A 23042-nucleotide genomic window follows, 5' to 3' on the forward strand; every position below is an offset into this window, starting at 1 on the left:
CACAAGGCCTGGCCCTGTGTTAACACTCCCCTGTGTGGTCACATTGCCTGGCCCTGTGTTAGCACTCCCCTGTGTGGTCACAATGCCTGGCCCTGTGTTAACACTCCCCTGTGTGGTCACATTGCCTGGCCCTGTGTTAGCACTCCCCTGTGTGGTCACAATGCCTGGCCCCTGTGTTAACACTCAACTGTGTGGTCACAATGCCTGGCCCTGTGTTAACACTCCCCTGTGTGGTCACAATGCCTGGCCCTGTGTTAACACTCCCCTGTGTGGTCACAATGCCTGGCCCTGTGTTAACACTCCCCTGTGTGGTCACAAGGCCTGGCCCTGTGTTAACACTCCCCTGTGTGGTCACAAGGCCTGGCCCTGTGTTAACACTCCCCTGTGTGGTCACATTGCCTGGCCCTGTGTTAACACTCCCCTGTATGGTCACAAGGCCTGGCCCCTGTGTTAACACTCCCCTGTGTGGTCACAAGGCCTGGCCCTGTGTTAACACTCCCCTGTGTGGTCACAAGGCCTGGCCCCTGTGTTAACACTCCCCTGTGTGGTCACAAGGCCTGGCCCCTGTGTTAACACTCCCCTGTGTGGTCACATTGCCTGGCCCTGTGTTAACACTCCCCTGTGTGGTCACAAGGCCTGGCCCTGTGTTAACACTCCCCTGTGTGGTCACAAGGCCTGGCCCTGTGTTAACACTCCCCTGTGTGGTCACAAGGCCTGGCCCTGTGTTAACACTCCCCTGTGTGGTCACAAGGCCTGGCCCCTGTGTTAACACTCCCCTGTGTGGTCACAAGGCCTGGCCCTGTGTTAACACTCCCCTGTGTGGCCACAAGGCCTGGCCCTGTGTTAACACTCCCCTGTGTGGCAGGTGGAAGGGAGGCAGCTTGTAGAGATGCAAATATGCAGCCAGATAAAGTAAGTTTTAAAAGCCTGTGTTTCAACTGCACTTGCCAAGAGCCTGCTAAATGCCAGGCCCTGAATACAAGAATGAAGCCATAAGGAAATGCAAGGAGGAAAGTCAGATCTGGGGAGCAAAGTGGGGACAAGTAAAACAAACTGTCCCATGATGCCCCACACTCTCACTAGAGCAAGACCTTGATCTGATTCGAGCTTCCTGGCATCCAAGGCACGCACGCGCGCACACACACACACACACACACACACACACACACACACACACACACGGAAAGAAAGGCACACAGAGGACGAGAGCCACCAAATGAAGAAGGGTGGGATGGGAGGAAGAGAACAGCGTGTGGCAGGGACAGGTGTGTGCAGGGCGGTTAGTGCATAGAAGCCAGAGTGAGGCCAGTGAGATGGCTCAGTGGGTGAAAGGGCTTGCTGCAAAAACCTGACGATCTGAGTTCAAACCCCGGAACCCACAGTGGAAGGAGGGAACTGCTGGCAAAAATTGTTCACATACACAGAGTAAAAAAAAAAATTTTTTTTAAGAAAGCAAGAGTGAATTTAGTAAGCAAGGTCTAGCGATATAGGTCTATCATCCCAACTGCCATATTGAGACAAGATGACTCAAGTTCAAGGCCAACCTGGACAACTCAGTAAGAGAGAGAAGCGGGCAGATCTCTGAGTTCAAGGCCAGCCTGGTCTACAGAGTGAGTCCAGGACAGTCAAGGCTACACAGAGGGAAAAAAAAGAGTGGTAGGGGAGACATAGCTCAGTGGGAAAGCACTTTTCTAGTACGAAGACCTGGCTCAGTCTCTAGTTTGAGTGTATGTTGACGGTGACCTTGGTGGATGACAGGGACAGAAAAGTGGGCATGACTAGGTCAAGCAAGGCCTGTGGGACATAGTGAATCTAGTATTTATTTCAAGGCAGTGCTAAGCTTAAACAGTGCGTATACAGGCCTGTGTCACAATCTAACTGCTGGTTTAGGGGTCCCTACCATTGCTGGGGGCCAAACTCAGCAGTGTGTATGTGCTAGGTGAGTGTTGTACCACTGAGCTCCAGTCTCAACCCTTGTTTTCTGAGCCATGGGCTGGCCTGGAGCCTCTAGTCCTCGTACGTCACAACCTTGAGAGTTCTGGGATGACAGGTGTGCACCCCAAGCCCAGAGAGAAGGCTCTTTCATTCTGGCAAACAGCCCGAGTGAGTGAGTGCCTATCACTTCCACACAGCCCAGAGAACTCAGGTGACAAGTTCAATAACACTCAGCCAGGGCACAGGGAGTTAGTCTCCGGCCCACAGTTGAGGCCAAAGTGGTAGCCTTTCTGTGTCTAAAGACCAAGATGGGCAGGGAGGGCTCCTCCAGGGCTGCCGAGCCCTGACCACCTTCCTTGCTCCCCACTCTCTCCAGCCACCTACAACAAGCACACCAAGGTGGCGGTGAAGACAATGAAGCCAGGCAGCATGTCTGTGGAGGCCTTCCTGGCAGAGGCCAACCTCATGAAGGCCCTGCAGCATGATAAACTGGTGAAGCTACATGCCGTGGTCTCTCAGGAGCCCATCTTTATCGTCACGGAGTTCATGGCCAAAGGTGCGTGGGCTAGGACAGACTGTGGTCTAAGCTGGCTTCTTTCAGGCTCGAAGGTGACCTTGTCGCGGCTCTTCTGGCATAGCTGGCAAGTCCTCAGGGAGCACCAGTGAACTCACGGGAAAGGTGGTTTATGGAGAGGAAGGGTGGGGTGGGGTGGGGGGAGGCGCTGCTGAGCCTCTGAGATGACAGAAGACATATATGGCTTCCTTGTGACTTGTACCTTGGAACCTCGGTGCTGGGCTGTAAAGGAGCCCTGCTTGGAGTCGTAGGGACCAAGACACCACAAGGAGAAAGGCCATCTTGAATGTTCTACCGTGTCACTTCACAGTGTGCTCCACCTAGGCTGCTGTGACCAACCCTCAGAATCATGGGAAACGTTCATGTTGTCATTTCAGGCGACTAAGCTTTGGGTCACCCTACCCTGTGATTATTCAGCATATCTCAGAAATGTTTGAGAAAGGCACTCATTATGTAGCCCAGGCTAGCCGCAATCTCACAGCCGCCCTCCTGCCTCAGCCTCTCAAGTGCTGGGAATACAGGTGTGGAATTTCTATTATTGTTGTTGTTGATGATTTATTAATTTAAAGACAGCTAGCTGGTCTATAGTCATTTTCAGTTCCTGCTCATTTTTGGATAAACATCTCACACAACATATGTGACTTGAAATTTCAAAACCTTTCCTATTTTCCAATTCTACAAATCTATAGTCAGCCAGCTTTCTAAAGCCAGGCCCTGGGCACCCAGCCTCATGAGGCTGCACTAGTCAGAGAGTTAGCTAGCAACTAAGAAGTCCTCTCAGAAAGTGCCAAGCAGACATGAGGAAAAGGTAAATAGCTCTTTAACTCCAGCCCGATGGCTGTGCAAGGATGAGTGCTGCTGCTCATGCCTATTCTGCTAGCAGAGCTGGAGGCCAGGAACGGGAGAGCAGCCTGGACAACGTAGCAAGAAGAAAGTCATGCGGGGTGTGGTGGCGCACGCCTTTAATCCCAGCACTCAGGGAGGCAGAGGCAGACGGATCTCTGTGAGTTCGAGGTCAGCCTGGTCTACCAAATGAGTTCAGGGTAGCCAGGGCTCTGTTACAGAGAGACCCTGTCTCGAAAAGAAGAGGAGGAAGAGGAAGAAAAGACAGCTGGAGAGGTAGCTCAGTGGTAGAGCACTCACCTAGCATGTGTGAGGCCCTGGGTTCAATCCCTGTACTACAAAGAGGGAAAATCTCTACCGCTATGAAAAAAAAGGTTACTTATTTCTCACTAAGGGCTGGTAATTGATGCTTCCTCTTGCTCCCCTCTGCAGGGAGCCTGCTGGACTTTCTGAAGAGTGAAGAAGGCAGCAAGCAGCCGTTGCCAAAACTCATTGACTTCGCAGCCCAGGTGAGCTGTGCCAGCTACAGTCAGAGAAGGTGACAGGAAAGGTGACATCCTTTGAGTGCTCTGTATCGCTTGTGTACATACACATCCCCACCACATGCACAAAGACTGGTTCCAGGACTCCATGGGTACCAAAGACTTGTGTATGCTCAAATCCCTTATAGAAAATAGTGTATTTGCAAATAGCCTAGGGACATCCTCCTGTATACTGGCTTCATACGGGTGGCTTGTGGATGAGACCACATACCAACATGGCCCTGGCTCAGAGTCTGAAGAGCAAAAATTCAGCAAATAAATAAATAAATAAATAAATAAATAAACAAATAAATAAGCAAAACAAAAATAGTTCAGCAGTACAGAGCTTTCCTAGGTGTAGGACACCTGGGTTCTATTCCCAACGCATTCCACACAAGCTGTTTCCTTCCAACCCTGTCCCATGCTCTTCTCTGTTGAGGTGCGGGGGACAGGCGATGGGGGACCACAGTGTTGCTGTGGGAACGCACAGCCTGGTCCAGGGGCCGTCAGAGAAGGCTTCACTGAGGAAGGTGTCTCTAGGAAGGGCCTGGGGATTAGGAATTCTACACCTGCAGAGGAGCAGAGAAGGAGGTCTAGACAAAAGAAACAGCCTGTACAAAAGCCCAAAAAGGGAAGGAAGATGCTGATCCTGGTGATCCAGAGCCCAGAGGGTGGCACAGGTGAAAGGCATGTGGGCCGCAGCCCAGTGGGAGTTGAGGGAGTTTGCTGCTGAGCCTAGGGTTGAGGCTGGTGGGGAAGCCGAGGTCAGAGCTCATTTGAGTATGCAAATACCAGAGCAACATCTAACCATAGACTCTACTTTCAAAACCCTGAATGCCAGAGGCATATGCAAATCAAGGCCTAGCACTTCCAGCCCCGTGGGCCCCAGTCCTCTGGGATACAATGGTCTGGCCTATTACTAAAGTAGAACCATCAAACCAACAGGAGCCATACTGATGAGAAAGGTCAAAGGCTATAGCCAGAGCTACTCCTGGGACTTGGGATATAGCTTAGGCTGTAGAACACTTGCCTAGCACACATGAAGTCCCAGGTTCAAACCCCAGCAGCACATAAACCAGATGTGGTGGTACACATCTGCAATTAAGCTGAACCTGTGAGACCAGAGGGGCAAAGTTATCCTCAGTCATTTGATGAGTTCCAGGTCAGCCTGGGTTCAGTTCCCAGCAGGACAGACACACACACACACACACACACACACACACACACACACACACACACACTCACTCACACTCACACTCACACACCACAACACCACATGAACCCTGGGCTGGAGTACCAGTTCTAGGATTCCCTGATGCTCTTGGAAGCACAGCCAAGTTCTAACACCTGGGGACCTGCTTGGTGGGTTTGAATCCGCATCGGCTCAGTATTGTCAAGTCCCAGGGGCACCTGAGAGCAGTTCATCTTCCTTAGGTAGCTGGCACACATTTGAGAAGCAACATTCTACAAGTGACATGTAGGACGTTTGTGTTAGTCCCAGCTCTGCCAGTGAGGCTCTTGGGCATTCTGTTGCCATCACTAGCCACCTCTGATGTGAATACAGGCACTGTCTTCATCCGTGGTACAAGCTTAGAGGTTAATCTCCCTGTGAGGGGTGCTGGGGTGCTGGAGAGATGGCTCAACAGTTAAGGGCACTGACTGCTCTTCCAGAGGTCCTGAGTTCAATTCCCAGCAACTACATGGTGGCTTACAACCATCTATAGTGTAATCTGATGCCCTCTTCTGACCTGCAGGTGTTCATGCAGGCAGAGCACTGTATACATAATAATAAATAACTTAAAAAAAAATCTCGAGCCGGGCAGTGGTGGCGCACGCCTGTAATCCCAGCACTTGGGAGGCAGAGGCAGGGGCAGGTGGATCCCTGTGACTTTGAGGCCAGCCTGGTCTACAGTGTGAGTCCAGGACAGCCTGGGCTCCCCAGAGAAACCCTGTCTTGAAAAACAAAACAAAACAAAACAAACCAAAAAAAAAAAAAAAACAACAAACCAACCTCCCTGTGAGCCCTGGGAGACAGGCTTGATCTCACAGAGCTTGGGGATCAAGATGAGCTGGCCCAACTCTGGAGTCATTTACCCATGATGTTCCATTGCCTCCCACATGGAGTTAGCATACCTTCCCCCACTGAGCTCATCTAAGAACCAGCAACGCATGAGTGTCAGCCGGTGCGAATGCACTAGGCTCAGAGGTCAAGTAAGAGGTCGTAGGACCAAGCCACAGCTCACAGCCCTGGGTCTGAGCCTTCATGCTGGTTACTTAGTTCTCAAAGCTTTCAACTTCCCTCCTGTGGAAAGAGAGGGCAGTTCTACCTCCCCAAGACCATGGTTTAAAAAACAAACAAAACTGCTGTGTTTATCAGCTTATAATAAGCTGCAGTATATCTTCCTAATAGTTTTGCAAACTTCCCTTCTAAGGATGCCTTATAAATTTCCCATGCTCTCCAGACCCCATCTCACTCTGCCCTTGACAACCTCTACCCCAGATTAAAATCTGTCTTGAGATTTCACTCAGAAAGCTGGACCTGTTTCCACTGCCTTTAACGCCCCCTGCTGTTCATTCTTTGCAATTGCACTACCTGGTCCCTCAGGCTCTGACTTGGCAGGCTCTCCCTGCTTTGGTCTGTCTGATCAGACTCTGCCACTCTGGGTTCCCCAGGGAAGCTCATCTGATAATTCCCGGGTGCAAGCCTCCAGAGTTCTGCAGTTCTGGACTGTCTAGAGCCTGGTTTGAGGCTGACAGTCAAGACAAGTATTTCTGTAAAGAGAATTGTTGATAGCTCTGCCTTCAGCAGCCTCCAAGGCAGCTTTGTAAACCGTACATGCTGCTTTCTGGGCAACTGAGGTTCATCTTCCACCTCTTTGGTCCTAACCTTTGTAGCTAAGAAAATTCCTAAGTCACAGTCATCTGTCTTTCTACCAGAAGCTTCCAGAATAAGAATTCTTCACCCTGTCTCAGAAGCCACGGTGGTGCTTAAATACGCATCTGACTCCACTGAAGGGCTGCCCGAAGTCTGTCGCTCTTGCTCTTCCTGCTCAGAGTAACATCCCTGTCCTACCTTGGAGGATGCTCAGCCTTCTCAGGTTCATCTCTCCCATCTTCTGTTCAGCTACCCGGCCCCATGCTGTTCTAGAAGCTTCTTCCTCTTCTAGAACCTCTGCACCTGGTATTCTCCCTGGCCAGCTGGACCGTTCTTACTCAACACACCTATTATTATGGTCATTCTGTTCTCTGCTAAAATGTCACCTCCCCCCAAGCAGTCTCCGGGAGCATCCAGTGCATCCTGCACTTCCATCTGGTACGCTGCCTTGCCTTTTCTCTGCGGTGCTCATGCCTGCAGTGGCTGTGCCTGGCTCAGCTCCTGTCCAAAAGACTAGACGGGTACTCAGGTACTCATATACAGTCGGAGGGCTTTTGTCGGACGAGCAAGTGAGTCTTCCAGGCTTGAGGATGAGGAGGGCATAAGAGTGAGGAGAGAATATTTTGGGGTGGGATTGTCCCCAGAAGGGAGGACGGGGTGTCGTAAATGTCCTGGTACACTGGTTCCTGCACAGGCAGAGGATCCTGGAGAAATGTTCACATTGCTTGTTCTTTGAGGACATTTCAAAGGGTTCTGCAGAAGTGTTGATGTCCTGAAGGAGCCCACAAACTGAGCCAGGCTGTGAGAATGCCCCTCACCCCCAGCCTAGATAGGTAGGTAGAGCCCAGGAGCCTTCTGGGAAAAAAAAAAAGAAGAAGAAGAAGAGGGGCCTAGGCAGACATCCCCCAGTTTCCGAGGGGTGGGTTCTGTGTGGCTGTAACGTGTCAGGATGACACTGTCTCCTCTGGGTGCAGATTTCGGAGGGCATGGCCTTCATTGAGCAGAGGAACTACATCCACAGAGACCTCCGGGCTGCCAACATCTTGGTCTCGGCATCGCTAGTGTGTAAGATCGCTGACTTTGGCCTGGCACGGATCATTGAGGACAATGAATACACAGCACGGGAAGGTAGGAGTGCTCCCTCCCGGAAGGGCTGTGAGATCTGAGAGTGGACACCCGCAGGAGGGCCTGGAAAGGACACAGATCTGTCCTAGACTAACTCGTGCATCAAGATCGGCAGGATCCTTCTGCACAGAATACCCAGCAAAGGCTACCTAGTTAAGGCTTATAGTTAGAGGGGACAGGCTATTCTGGCGGGGAAGTCACGAGTGGCAACATTGTATCCAGTGAGGAGGCAGACAGAGTGGTGGTGTTCAGCTTGCTCTTTATTTTTCATGGAATGGTGGGGCCCACATTCAGACCCTATGCAGAAAGTCCTTCCCAGACAATACCCCGGGGCTTGTCTCCTAAGCAATTCTAGACCCTGTCTGGTTGACACTGTTAATACGACACAAGAGTTGAAGAGGAACATTTCATATCAGATCGATACAAAGACTTTGCAAGGAAAGGTGACAGTAACTTTATGCCCAAGAGACAAAACCAGAACAATCTAAAAGTCCACAGACAATATGTGTGCATATCAACTGTGTCACACACATAATGGAACATCATACAGCAGCCTGAAAACCTACACCGAGCCGGGCATGGGGGCGCACGCCTTTAATCCTAGTACTCGGGAGGCAGAGGCAGGCAGATCTCTGTGAGTTTGAGGCCAGCCTGGTCTATAAAGTGAGTCCAGGACAGCCAGGGCTACACAGAGAGACCCTGTCTTCAAACAAACAAACAAACAAACAAAATAAAACAAACAAACAAACCCACACCAAGTGCTGGGGATGGCACTCAGTGTAGAGCCTGACCAACATGGAAAGCCATGGGTTCCACCACCATCACACCACACACCAATGCCACATGCAACTAAAGAGGCAGCATGGCATCCAAATGAGAGAAGCAAATCTAAACAGAGGGGATGCCGGAAAGTTCCACATATATGAAATCCAAAAACAGGCAAAAGTCATGTATGAAGTTCATAGGGTTCTCCATAATAGCCCCAGATTGAAACATGCAAACTGATGCCCATCAGCTGATGAACGGATGGAGAAAATGTGGAGTATCCCTAAAACGGAAGAGTGTTTGTGATAGGATGGGACGAAGTGTTGAAAGGCCACCACATACACGAGCCTCGGGGACATGCTAAGTAGAGGCCAGGCACACATGCAGATATCTGTTACCCTTAATATGAAATTCCCAGGTGGGCCTAAGGCAGCCATGGAGAGCGAGACTGGGGTAGTGGTAACCTAGGGCTGAGTGGGAGCTCAAGAAAGGGGTTCTGAGTGCTAGGGATGGAGCTGACTGACATGTGATGAAATAGTCTACAACGCACAGCTCTTCCGCTATTATAAAAGTCCTTGAAAGCCATGCAGTGGTGGCGCACACCTTTAATCCCAGCACTCGGGAGGCAGAGGCAGGCAGATCTCTGAGTTCGAGGACAGTCTGCTCAATAAAGCTGGTTCCAGGACAGCCAGCGCTACACAGAGAACCATGTCTCAAAAAAAAAAAATCATTGGAGTACACACTTTAAATGTGTGGATTTTATGGCCTGTGAATTATATCTCATTAAAGCTGTAAAGTTCACTTATACTGACAAAGCTGCGAAGGGGGCGGGCGGAGCGGCTAGCCAGAGCAGGCAGGTTCTGGCCGGGAGGAGCTGGGAGGAGCCGGCTGAAAGGCTGCAAATGTTTTCTACCTTGATGATCACAGGGGCTACTCAGCCGAAGACTATCAGGTTAGACCTTAAATATCTGTACATTTTAGCCGGGTCTAGAGGTGCAAACTTGTAGCCCAGGCCACTTTGGAGACTGAGATCACAAGGTCAAGGCCCGCCAGGGCAAGTTACTGACCCTGTCTCAAAACAAGAAGTAAAGGGGATGTAGGTCTATGACAGAGCACTTGCCTAGCGTGTGTATTGTGCTAAGCTCAGTCTCCAGCACCAACACACACACACACACACACACACACACACACACACACACACGCACCATTTGTATCTATTATGATTTGATAATGTTTAAACTAAGTACAAGCTGGACGGTGGTGGTGCACACCTTTAATCTCAGCACTCGGGAGGCAGAGGCAGGTGGATCACTGTGAGTTCGAGGCCAGCCTGGTCTACAAAATGAGTCCAGGACAGAAAAGGCCACACAGAGAAACCCTGTCTTGAAAAACAAAAATAAATAAATAAATAAATAAATAAATAAACAAGTAAACTACAAAAAAATGAAGTGAAAAGTTAAATATATAATCTAAATCTGTAGAGAATAGGTTGGATATGGAGAAAACTCACTGGATATAAAAGACAGTGGCTGAGGATGTGCCCTGGTGGCAGAGCACCAACCAAGCATGCTCAAGGCTCTGGGTTCGAGCCTTAGTACCACACTAAAGTATGAAATAAAGAAAATGGCTGCCTTAGAGTTAGGGCTGTATTTCCAACATTCAGGAGACTGAGGACTGCCATGAGTTGGTGCCGACCTAGGATGTGAAGACCCTGTCTCTCACAAAGAAAGGAGGGGCTGGAGAGATGGCTCAGTGGTTAAGAGCACTGGCTGCTTTTGCAGAGGACCTGGGTCCTAGTATCACATGGTGGCTCACAGTCATCTATAACCCCAGTTCCATGGGAGCCGACACCCTCTTCTAGATGCTGAGGGAACCAGACATGCATGAGTGGTGCACATACATACACGCAGACAGACCACCCATACACACAAGTTGTTTCAAAATACCAGTGTTTAAAGAGAAACGGAGCACCAAGATGACCGCGTGAAAACACCTGCTGCCAAGCTTGAGGACATGAGTTCAACTCCAGGGTCCACGTGGTGGAAGGAGAGGCGTGACTCCTGCTGGGTGTTCTCTGGCCTCCGCACCCAGCCTGACAAAAGCTGGCTCTCCCGTCCCCAGCAACCACCAACTGCCAACAGCTGCTGGGCGAGGGGTGGAAGTCCCAAGGCCAGCTTCTCATCTGTGCTGGGATTTTGTCAGGCTTGATCTTGTGCTGGTCCTGTGCGGGCAGCCACAGCTGCTGTGACATCCTGTGTGCTATGGGTTCCACCCAGAAAGCCCTGCTTTTTAGCAGTCCCTCCCTGGGGGCCTCTCCCTGGGGGATCTCCACGCTTTGGAAGGAGCGAGTGTGATGTGGATGTCTCTCATTTAGGTCTGAGGGAGAATTTTCGACACTAGTCATGTCCTCAACCATAATGCAACCCTGGACAAATTCCACAGAACATACAGATGGTCTCTTACTTAGCAGTGGCTCAGTATACGGTTTTTTAAATCGGTTTTATAGGACACCTAAAAGCACAGCATTTCCATCACCCAGAGGGCTTTGCTTTGGGCGCTGGGACCTCAGGTAGGACTTTAACCAGCCTCTATCACAGCCACATGGAAAGTGAATTAGGGAAGAGAACACACTTGACCTGGATGTTGTGTCATTACCACTGCCAGGAAGCTGCAAAGACAGGGAGCACGGATTCAAATCAGCATCATGTGAACAGAATCCTGAGATGTAGAGAGGGGCCAAGGGAAAGGCCTCAGTCACTGGTGTCAGCAGTGACACTGGCATCGTTCCACGGGCAAGAGTCACCCCTAAGTGGAGGCAGCAGAGTTGACCTGGCAGTTTGGTGTCCTCGGTTTCACCCTTGGGTCCTGGATTTCCCATGACGCTGCCACTTTGGCAATGAAACCAGCCAGGCTTATGCCCAGCCCTGAAAGGCTTCCAGGGTGACATGAAACCATTAGAGATGGCGGTCTAGCTTCTCAGCCTACAGGACCACTCTGGCCATGAAACCAAACGCCCTGCTGAGGTTTTCTAATGGAACCGCTTGCAACCTTCTAGCTCCTCCACAGCCCTGCAGTTTGGCACCTGCTGGTCCCGCTCCTCAGCACTCAGCATGTGTGCTCTGCCTGCCATGATGGGGCATAGACAGCAGGTGGCAGCAGAGAGTGATTGAGAACCAGGCCTTGTATCTCCAACATTGTGATTTTCAACATTTTGATAGTGTAGAGGTGGGGCGTAGTGGCACATGCCTTCAATCTGGCAACGATGGAAGTGGAGGCAGAAGGGTCAGGAGTTCAAGGCATCCTCTCTGGGCTATGTGAGAGCCTGTCTCATAAAAATGAATGAATGAAGCTGGGCGTGGTGGTGCACGCCTTTAATCCCAGTGCTCTGGAGGCAGAGGCAGGCGGATCGCTGTGAGATCGCTGTCAGCCTGGTCTACAAAGCCAGGACAGCCAAGACAACATAGAGAAACTCTGTCTCGGGCGGGGGGGCGGGGGAGGGCGCGGGCGGGGGGGGGGGTTGAATGAATGAATGAGTGTGCTCTCCTTTCGGATTTTGATGTCTTTCCAAGTCTGCTGATATGCCGCCCTCCCTCATGCTGCTGAGCCACAGCGGTGAGCTACAGCTCTGATTTAGCTTAGAGATCACCAGAAGAAACAACAAAGAAGCTGCAGTGTGGAGATGCTGAACCACGATGTTCAGTAACTAAGTGTTGGCGTTTTTTACTTCTGGTTTTTGCCTCGCAGTGGGTTTATCAGAGCATAATCCTGAATCAAGGAGCTCTTATATGTCCTAGAAAGTCCATGTTCACCAATCATACTGTAATTAAGACAAATACCCACAAATGGCTAATCAAATCCATGCTAGAGGGAGGGAGGGAGGGAGGGAGGGAGGGAGGGAGGGAGAGGAGGGAGGGAGGAAGGGAGGAGGGATAGGAGGAGGAGTAGAGAAGAGGCACCCAGTGACTAGAGCAAACCCCAGACAATAGCTGAAGTCCTCTCCTGCTCCCCATGGCTGGGTGGGCAGGCTGAGGTATCAGCTGTGACCTGGACCCAAGCCCCCCTGAAGCTCCTCCATGCACAAAGACCTCTAGGACTCCACTTTGCAGAGTCATGGTTCACCAGGCACTAACCAAATCATGGTGGTAGCCCCAGAGTGAGCTCCCACATTATATCCACACACCCGCTCCTCCTTGGTTCAGCTGTCTGTCCATAAGACAGATGTCCCTTGACATCTGGGGTCTGGGGGGAAGGGGGCAGCAGGAGCCCATACCCTGACTCCCCTCAACTTGCAGAGCCCCAGTGCTCACTGTCCCCAGGCTCACCCTGACACTGTTCTGCGGAGCCCCAGTGCTCACTGCTCCCCAGGCTCACCCTGACACTGCTCTGTGGAGCCCCAGTGCTCACTGCTCCCCAGGCTCACCCTGACACTGCTCTGCGGAGCCCCAGTGCTCACTGCTCCCCAGGCTCACCCTGACACTGTTCTGCGGAGCCCCAGTACTCACTGCTCCCCAGGCTCACCCTGACACTGTTCTGCGGAGCCCCAGTACTCACTGCTCCCCAGGCTCACCCTGACACTGCTCTGCGGAGCCCCAGTACTCACTGCTCCCCAAGCTCACCCTGACACTGTTCTGCGGAGCCCCAGTGCTCACTGCTCCCCAGGCTCACCCTGACACTGCTCTGCGGAGCCCCAGTACTCACTGCTCCCCAGGCTCACCCTGACACTGCTCTGCGGAGCCCCAGTACTCACTGCTCCCCAGGCTCACCCTGACACTGTTCTGCGGAGCCCCAGTACTCACTGTCCCCAGGCTCACCCTGACACTGCTTTGTCCAACCCTGCAGGAGCAAAGTTCCCCATCAAGTGGACAGCTCCTGAGGCCATCAACTTTGGCTCCTTCACCATCAAGTCAGATGTCTGGTCCTTTGGTATCCTGCTGATGGAAATTGTCACCTATGGCCGGATCCCTTATCCAGGTACAGAAAGGGACATGGGATTAGGGATGTGTCTAGAACCCAGCCTGACAGTGGCCCATCTTGTCAGCATGTCTATTAAACTCAGCTCCTGACCTTCCCCCAATCTCCCTTCACCTTTCTCATTTCAATCATGGAGAGATGCCATGATCCACCATTCCTTAGCCTGTCTATAAGGGATTTGCTGGCTGTTTCTTCTTTCCCACACCTTATTGCATCCAAGGAATCAGAGTTCAGGACGAAGATGAACACATCTGGAGAGGCTAGACCCGCAGGGCCTGGGTATAGTGATGAATGTGGCTGTTCACTGAAGTGTCTAGGAAGCCATGAGATGGTGTGAGGCTGGGAGGAAGTTAACTGATGTATGTGTGTGTGTGTGTGTGTGTGTATGTTGTATGTTGTGTGTGGGGGGGAGCAAGGTCATAGTCTATAGCCCAGGCTGGCCTAGAACTTCCTAATGTAGACCAGGATGGCCTTGAAGTCTCAGAAATCCATCTGCCTTTGCTTTCCAAGTTCTGGGACTAAAGTTGTGCACCATCACATCTGGATTATCTCTATTTTTAAGAAATGTATTCTTGAGGCTGGAGAGATGGGTCAGAGGTTAAGGGCACTTGCTGCTCTTACAGAGGATGGGGGGTCCAGTTCTCACCACCCACATGGCAGCTCACAGCCATCTGTCATTCCAACTCTAGGGGATCTGATGTCCTGTTCTGGCCTTCGAGGACACCAGCATACACATGGTGTATAATATGCACATATATACACGGAGGCAAAATATTCATACACGTGAGATAAAAAGAAACAAACAAATACATAAATCTGGAGGGGCCAGGCTTCGTTTCAGTGGGAATGGATGAGAGTATGTGAACAAACTGGCACACAGGCAGCTGGGGACAGGGTGGTGGCACTGGCAACTGATACACTGGACCACATTTCAAAAGAAGCAAAGAGAGTTGGGGGCTGGAGAGATGGCTCAGAGGTTAAGAGCACTGTCTGCTCTTCTAAAGGTCCTGAGTTCAATTCCCAGCACCCACAGAGTGGCTCACAACCATCTACAATGAGATCTGGTGTGTAGGTGTACATGCAGGCAGAGCACTGTATACATTAATTAATTAATTAGTTAGTTAGTTTTAAAAAAGAGAGCTAAGGATGGCTGTCCTGACAATGGAGGAGCTATGGGAATTTGGGATGATTCACTTTAGGTGATTTATAGACATCCATGTAAGGTGTTGAAAGTTTTTTTGGTTTTGTTCTTAATCACTGAGCCATTTCTTCAGCCTTTCCCAACCCGAGTTAAAAAAAAAAACAAACTAAAAATAAAAGTAAAGTTGGTAATCATAGGTGTTTCGTGGTTGTCTTTATAAATAACAAATGTAAAGTTAGGTAGAATAAAGAAATGATCCTATTCGGAGTGACCTTGAGTCCAGCCACTGGTAAACTCCAGGCAGTGAATTATATAACTTACATCCATTTAGATGCCTGAGGCTACAATTAAGAAAAGTAATGGACAGCCAGGCATGGCGGCCTACACCATTAATCCTATCAGAGGCAGGCGGATCGCAGTGAGTTTGAAGCCAGCCTGATCTACATAGTGAGCTCCAGGATAGTATATATACATATACATATATATGATTGATAGATGATAGATAGATAGATAGATAGATAGATAGACAGATAGACAGATAAAAATAACAGACCAAGAGTAGCAGAAATAGTAGTTTGGTTAATGTCCTGCTTCCTTAAGAGGTCTGGTGTTGCCAGGCAGTGGTGACACAGGCCTTTAATCCCAGCACTTGAGAGGCAGAGGCAGGAGAATCTCCTGAGTTCTGATTTGAGGCCAGCCTGGTCTACAGAGTGAGTTCTGGGTCAGCCAGGGCTACATAGAAAAATCCTGTCTTGAAAAGTAAAAACAAAACAAACAAATAATAATAATAATTAAAAAAAAGGTCTGGCATGGCTTGTGACTGGACAAACCAGCAACGGGACAGTTCTGTATCTTCCCCACATAGCCAGATGGTAACTCCAGCTCAATTGCCACCCAATCCCCCCGAACCCCCACTTAATGCCACATCTCTTTCTCAGGCATGTCAAACCCAGAAGTGATCCGGGCACTAGAACACGGATACCGTATGCCTCGACCAGAGAACTGTCCAGAAGAGCTCTATAATATCATGATCCGCTGCTGGAAGAACCGCCCAGAGGAGCGGCCCACCTTCGAATACATCCAGAGTGTGCTGGATGACTTCTACACGGCCACGGAGAGCCAGTATCAGCAGCAGCCTTGAAGGGCAGGGCAGGAGCAGCGCCCGTGACGTGCTGAGCCTGCTGGCCCCACTCCCGGACACCACACACACTCCAGCCAAAGATGCTCCAGCTGCTGAGTGCGTGGGGTGGACCTCACACCCTCTTTTTGACTCTTGTCATCTGCCGTCTGCCATTCTCGGGTCCCCTAACTTGGTGTTTTTCATTTGCCTGGGATGACTGAATTCAACCTATAGCTGTGGTTTAAGTGGGAAACTGTTAAAATAGTATTTAAATTAAAAAAATATGAATGTCAAAGGCTTTCCCCAGAGGTCAGCTTCTCGGTCCCCAAACATCTATTTGCCATCTTGCTGTGTGACGTATCAGATAGGAGAAGGACCAAAAGTGTGAAGAAAGGAGAGAGTCCGGGTGGGGAGATGGCTCAGTCAGCAGCGTGCTTGTCCTGCGAGCACAAGAACCCCACTTCAATCTCCAGAACCACGTCAAACTGCAAGGTGTGGTGGCGTGCATTTGCCCTCCCTGTGAGGAGAGTGGAGACCGGGGGATGCCTGGGCTCCCTATCCGGCCAGTCTAGCCTAATTGGTGAGTTCCAGGTCGGTGAGAGGCTCAACTCAAGGGAGATGGATGGCCTTCTGGAGAATGACACCTGAGGTTATCCTCTGACCTCTGCATACATGTACACACCCATGTGCACCTCCATGCACACAAACATGCACATACATATACACTTATGCATAAGAAAGGGAAAAGTTAGAAGGAATGCTGAGGGTTTTCCTAAAATACTCGCTGGCTGTGTCCCCTTCCTTTTGCTCTGGTAACAAATATCCCCACAAGCGTGGGTGGCTTTGACAGCAGCTTCTCACAGTGGGACAGGCCTGAGTGTGAAACGGGCTGCGGTGCTCCCGGAGACTCAGGGAGGGATTCCATCCTTGCCTTTTCTGGCTCCCAGCAGCCACCATCAGCCTTGACTCTTGTACACCACGCCAAGTAGACTTCCATGGCCTGGCCTCCCCTGCTGCCTCCTCTTTAAAGTATAATTACGTGGACTCACCTAAATAAGCCAGGATGACCCTTAACTTCGCGCTCCTTAATCACATCTGCAAAGTCCCCTTTGCCGAGGCGGCATTTCCCCCAGCTTCTGGAGAGTCACACGCACACCTCTGAGGGAGGGGCCGTGCCTCTGCCTACCACACGGGTGTCTGGATGCTGTACGGTTTTGCGCCCCAGAAACTGGAGATGGCAGCACACCACGTACGGCTTCTCTCCTGTTAAGCCACACTGATACAGGAGAACTCCCCCGGGGATAGCGGCCGTTTCCGGGGGCCGCACAGTCGTGATTGCTAAGGTGGTCACCATCACCGCAGGAGAGCTTGGGTCTGATGGTGGAACTGCTGAGAAGGACCTGGTACTCTGTAAGGGACACCCTTGGTGGCCAGGATGGAGACCTGATTAGAGGGGATGAGAGGGTGGCAGACACTTTCGGCATGTCACCTCAGCTGAAAGGTGTTGGCAATTAGCTTTTGTCATGAGAGAAAGAAGGGGATGGGACAGAGTGCAATGGGACAGAGTGCGATGACACTTCTGTATTACTGCATCTCCCAAAGGATCTACACCCCAGAATCCCCTAGCGTCACAGAGAACCCTGGACTTCAGCATCCCTCAGTAACTTGTAGATCTAACCTTAAGAATCAGATCTCAGAACAGTGGAGACTAAGGCTAGCTGGGTTAACCAAAACAACTGTTATACCTGTTTTCACACTACAATCAACACTCCTATGACCCTTAAAGGTGCAAAGATGGCTCCTAACAGCCACCCTGCAGCCAGGCCACCCTTCCCCAACGCACGCGCGCACACACACACACACACACACACACACACACACACACACACACACACACACACACCCCTCAGTTCTAACCCTCACTACTTGAAGGCACTGTTAGATCCACATGTTGGGGCTCAGCCCCCACCACTTCCTCTCCTCCACATTAGACAGCAGACACTCTGCAAGTTGGTTTACACAGGCTCCGACCGGCTTCCTATCAGCCGGGCCCCACAGGGCTCCCTCCTTAGGTTCAGTTAATTTGCCCCAACTGCTGGGGGAATTCGGCAAGAGACTTGGGTTTTACTGTTTTATCATAAAGGATACAACAAAGGAAAAGATGACAGAATGCACAGTGGGAAAGGGCCACGTGGCACTCCCATGTCCTCGCCAGACCTGCCACTCGGCAGCAATCTCCACACACCTAGCTCTCTGGAGGCTCTCTGAACCTTGTCCTTCAGAGCTTTATGGGGACTTTATTGCCTAGGTGTGATTGCTAAGAAACTGGTCGTGGTACGATTTTTGTCCCTCTCTGTGTACTTTCCCACTTTCAGGCTATGTGCTAGGATCCCCCGGCCTCAAGTCTCTTCTTGGGAGTAAATAAATCTTAAAACAAACAAACAAACAAACTCACCCAGAGTGACTAAGATCCCAAATGCTGATAACACCAAACCCCTGACTGCAGGACACTGAGAGCTTCAGGAACTCAGGACCCCACAATCACTTGGGAAGATGACCCAACCCCTCTTTTACAAAACTAAACAATCTCTTAACTGTATGACCCACCATTTGGGTCTCCTGGTGTTTTGTATATGAAGATGTGTGTCCAGACAAAAATTTACATGAGACAGTCAGAGGAGCTTCATTCACTACCAGAAGCAAGAAGATGGCCTTTCAAGAGGAATAAAGAGCCGGGAGTGGTGGCGCACGCCTTTAATCCCAGCACTCGGGAGGCAGAGGCAGGTGGATCGCTGTGAGTTCGAGGCCAGCCTGGTCTACAAAGTGAGTCCAGGATGGCCAAGGCAACACAGAGAAACCCTGTCTCGAAAAACAAAAACAAAAAAAAAACAAAAAAAAAAAAGAGGAATAAAGAAACTTCTGTAATATTAGTGTTAAATAGAAATTATTAATGTTAAAAAGAAGTCAGGTGGGCTGGAGAGATGGTTCAGAGGTCAAGAGCACTGTCCGCTCTTTCAAAGGTCCTGAGTTCAATTCCCAGGAACCAAGTGGTGGCTCACAACCATCTATAATGAGATCTGGTGCCCTCTTCTGGTATGCAGGTATACATGCAAGCAAACACTAATACATAATAATAAATAAATAAATCTTAAAAAAAAAAAAAAAGCCAGGCATGGTGGCACATGCCTTTAATCCCAGCACTTGGAAGGCAGAGGCAGGCAAGTCTTTGTGAATTCAAAGCCTGCCTGGTGTCTACAAAGTGAGTCCAGGACAGCCAAGGCTACATAGAGAAACCTTGTCTTGGAAAAACAAAAAAGAAAGAAATCAGGTATTAATCAATGAAAAGAGAGAGGGGAATTTTTTTTTTCAAGACAGGGTTTCTCTGTGTAACAGCCCTGGCTGCTGGCTGACCTGGACTTGCTTTGTAGACCACCAGGCTGGCCTCAAACTCACAGAGATGCACCTGCCTCTGCCTCTGCCTCTTGAGTGCTGGGATCATAGGCGTGCACCACCACACCTGGCAGAGAGAAGGGAATCTTAGGTGCAGTTCCTGGGAGAAAGAAGCCAAGCTGGTTCTAGGGATGGATCTCAGTGGTCCAGCCTTTGCCTGACATACATACACAAGGTCCTGAGGTCCACCTCAGCGCAATGGAGGCTGGGATACCGGTCTGTAAAGGCTATGCACTTGAGATCTCAGCTATATAGCATGAGAAATGGAAACCATGCAGACAGTAACAGCACCAGTGGTTGCTAAGAATTTCAGAAAAAGGATCCAGGAATAAATAGCTGGAACACAGGCAGCCCTCAGGGCCGGCCACGGACTATTCTGTAAAATATTATAGCGGCGGGTACTTCCATTAAGCCTCTGTCAAAACCTATTGAAAGCATGGTGTGGGAAGGAGTGTAAGCTTTGTCACAGGTGAAAGCAGTCTTGGTGGGCTTTGCCCTTGGACACACCACGGAAACTCCCTGAGATTAACCTTGAGATAGACTGGGTGGATCTATCCTGGGCCTGGAATTCAGGAAGGGGACTGAGTGACTTCACCTGGACTATTGTGTTTCTAATCAACCCTCAATGGGAGAGGGAGACCAGCCCTTGCATGTGACAAACGGAGGGGACAGAGAGGAGCAGCAGGGTCAGACGGGGCTTGAGCTCAGGTAAGTGGATCAGGAAGAGGATCAGCAAACAGGCTGGACCAGCACGCAGGCCAGAGACACCAAGGGACCCATCCCGTGGAAAGGATACCGGAAGGTTCACTTTTGTTACCCTTTAACTCTTTTCCCTTTTGTGTAAGCTAGTTGGGTTGTATATAATAAAGTTTAATTGTTAAAAAACAAAGCCAACAGTGTGGCACAAAGAGTGGACCCAAACCCAGGTGTGGTGATGCACGTCTGTAACCCCAGCACTTCAGAGACAGAGGCAGGCGTATCCCTGTGAGTTCAAGGCCAGCCTGAATCTACAGAGTTCCAGGACAGCCAGGGCTACAAAATAAGATCATGTCTCAAAAAAGAAGGAAGAGGAGGAGAAGAAGGTAGAAAAAGGTAAAGAAAAGGAGGAAGAGAGTGGACCCTGCGCTAATGTATGGAGTTGAGTTGGTAATACATCACTACTGGTTCAGTGGCTTTCACAAATGGCCCACCCATGCAAGGTGTTAATGACAGGGAAAACCAAGTGTAGGTGGAAAGTTATATGAACTTCTGTTCTTTGCACTCTCAGGCTATTATCAAACTTATTCAGCGCCTTTGGTATTGCTGTAACAGAACTACTGAGGCTGGGTCATTTGCAAAGAACAGGAATTTATTTCTTAAGACTTCTAGGCTGGGTGTGGTGGCTCACGCCTTTAATCCCAGCACCTGGGAGGCAGAGGCAGGTGGATCGCTGTGAGTTGAGGCCAGCCTGGTCTACAAAGTGAGTCTAGGACAGTCAAAGACTTGTAGGGGCAGAATTCACACTTCAGCAACATATATACTAAGATTGGAACAATACAGAGATTAGCATGGCCCTTTGCAAGGATAGCACACAAATGTGTGAATTATTCCATATTAAAAACTAAAAGTCCACCTGGTGGTGGTGGTGGCAGCGGAAGCGGCGTACGCCTTTAATCCCAGCACTTGGGAGGCAGAGGCAGGTGGATCTCTGTGAGTTCAAGGCCAGCCTGGTCTACAGAGAGAGTCCAGAACAGCCAAGGCTACACAGAGAAACCCTGTCTTGAAAAACCAAAACCAAACCAAACCAAAACAGAACCTAAAAATTCCTAGGGGCAAAGGAGTCTGCACATAGCAAGGGTCTTCTTGTTGCATCAAAGCACTGCACATAGAAGGGCGCTTGTCCTCTCCTCAGGAACCAACGCTCACAACAGCTCACTCTGACAAGAACTGTTAGTCCACTCATAGGGCATTTGTTTATTTGTTTGTTTGTTGAGACAGGATCTTCTATAACCCAGGATATCCTGGAACTTGCCATGTAGCTGAAGATGACCTCTACCTGCTGAGTGCTGGGGTTACAGGCATGTGTCTGGTTTATGCAGTGCTGGGAATTGAACCCAGGGCTTCATGCTTGTTAGGCGAGCACTCTACCAATTGAGCTATATGCCCTGCTATCATCCTGTAAAAGTCAGGTCTCTAAACACTGCTGCATTTAGAGACTACGTTTTTCAACACATGAGCTTTGGAGGACACAGTCAAATCATAGTGCTGATGTTAAAAAAAAAAAAATGAAGTCTAGGCTGGGTGTGGTCCCAACAGATGGGTCTTTGTGAGTTTATGGCCAGTCTGGTTTACCTGTGCATGGAGTTCCTGGCTACATAGTGAAACCCTGTCTCAAAAGAAAAAAAACGTAAAGTCTAATAAACAAAGCACAGAATGTGGGGACGCACTTCATGTTACCGGTTCACCTCTGGAAGGTGGCAGAACCAAGGGGAGGCATGTGTGACCTGCTTAGCCTGGCTGTGCCACTGAGTTCAGGTGCAGGAAAAGCATTTGGTTCCTCTTACCCTGTGATCTGGAATGAATCCACCTCCTTATTCTCCTCCCTGGGGCCTCAATTCTGTCTTGTGTCTGTCTGCAGCATAGTACGGTGTGACATAAGGCTCTACCAATTTTCACTCTGTGTTCCCTTCCTTTTGAGGGGTCTCAGTGAGCAGTAGTTGATACCATATACAGTCTGCTTCTTCTAGAGAAAAACATGTATTTATTTATTTATTATTTATTTTTTGTTTTTGAGACAGAGTTTCCCTATTTAGCCTTGGCTGTCCTGGACTCACTTTTGTAGACCAGGCTGGCCTCGAACTTACAGAGATCCGCCTGCCTCTGCCTCCCGAGTGCTGGGATTAAAGGTGCATGCCACCACGCCTGGCTCTTATTCAGGATTGTCAAGACAGGGTTTCTCTGTGAGTTTGAGGCCAGCCTGGTCTACAAAGTGAGCCCAGGACAGCTAGGGATACACAGAGAAACCCTGTCTTGAAAAAAAACAAAAAAAAAATTGAGTGTGTCAGGTGTCTGTGTGTGTGTCTGTGTGTGTGTGTGTGTGTGTGTGTGTGTGTGTGTGTGTTGTGTGACGTGTGTGCAGTGCCTACAGAGGCTAGAAGAAGGCATAGGTCCCCTGAACTGGAGTTACAGGTGGTTGTGAGCTGTGAGTGAGAACAGCAGGGAGATTCCTAACTACAGAACCCTCAGTAACCTTTTTTTGTTTTGTTTTTCAAAACAGGGTTTCCCTGTGTAGCCTTGGCTGTCCTAGACCAGGCTGGCCTCGAACTCACAGCGACCCGCCTACCTCTGCCTCCCGAGTGCTGGGATTAAAGGGGCCACCGCGCCGGGCCCCTCAGTAACTTTTTTTACAAGTCAACTGATATAGGCTATTTGTCCCTTATTTGTTTTATCTCTCTCCTACTGCCTGTAATAGCTTTCTTTAGCAACCATACTAGACCCCAAGGAAGATGAATGAGCCAGAAGGATGCTAAGGCTGAGTGGAGCCTACATCCCTGGGTAGATTTTAGAGTACAGCCTGGTCTGTCCCATCCCTGGCTTTTACCTCCAAAGCCAGGACTCCTTTCTCTTACAATGGGCTGGACTTTCTTCCATCTTCATATGCATCACTGTGCTTGGGATGTATATATTGTGTATATTTTATTTTTTTTAAAGATTTATTTATTATGTATACAGCATTTTGACTG

General features: G+C 49.8%; 1 protein-coding gene across 1 annotated transcript in view; it reads left to right on the top strand.

Moving 5' to 3' along the window:
- Nucleotides 1–16200, top strand: part of HCK (HCK proto-oncogene, Src family tyrosine kinase) — a 45088-nt gene extending 28888 nt beyond the window's left edge. The window contains exons 9-13 of the mRNA XM_084776019.1: nucleotides 2312–2491; nucleotides 3785–3861; nucleotides 7723–7876; nucleotides 13478–13609; nucleotides 15689–16200. Of these exons, the coding sequence (XP_084632145.1) occupies nucleotides 2312–2491; nucleotides 3785–3861; nucleotides 7723–7876; nucleotides 13478–13609; nucleotides 15689–15891 (746 nt within the window). The 3' untranslated portion in view covers nucleotides 15892–16200. The remainder of the gene's footprint in view (nucleotides 1–2311; nucleotides 2492–3784; nucleotides 3862–7722; nucleotides 7877–13477; nucleotides 13610–15688) is intronic.
- The last annotated feature ends 6842 nt before the right edge of the window (nucleotides 16201–23042 follow it).

Source organism: Acomys minous, assembly GCF_964271855.1.
Source record: "Acomys minous genome assembly, chromosome: 3".
NCBI lineage: Eukaryota > Metazoa > Chordata > Mammalia > Rodentia > Muridae > Acomys > Acomys minous.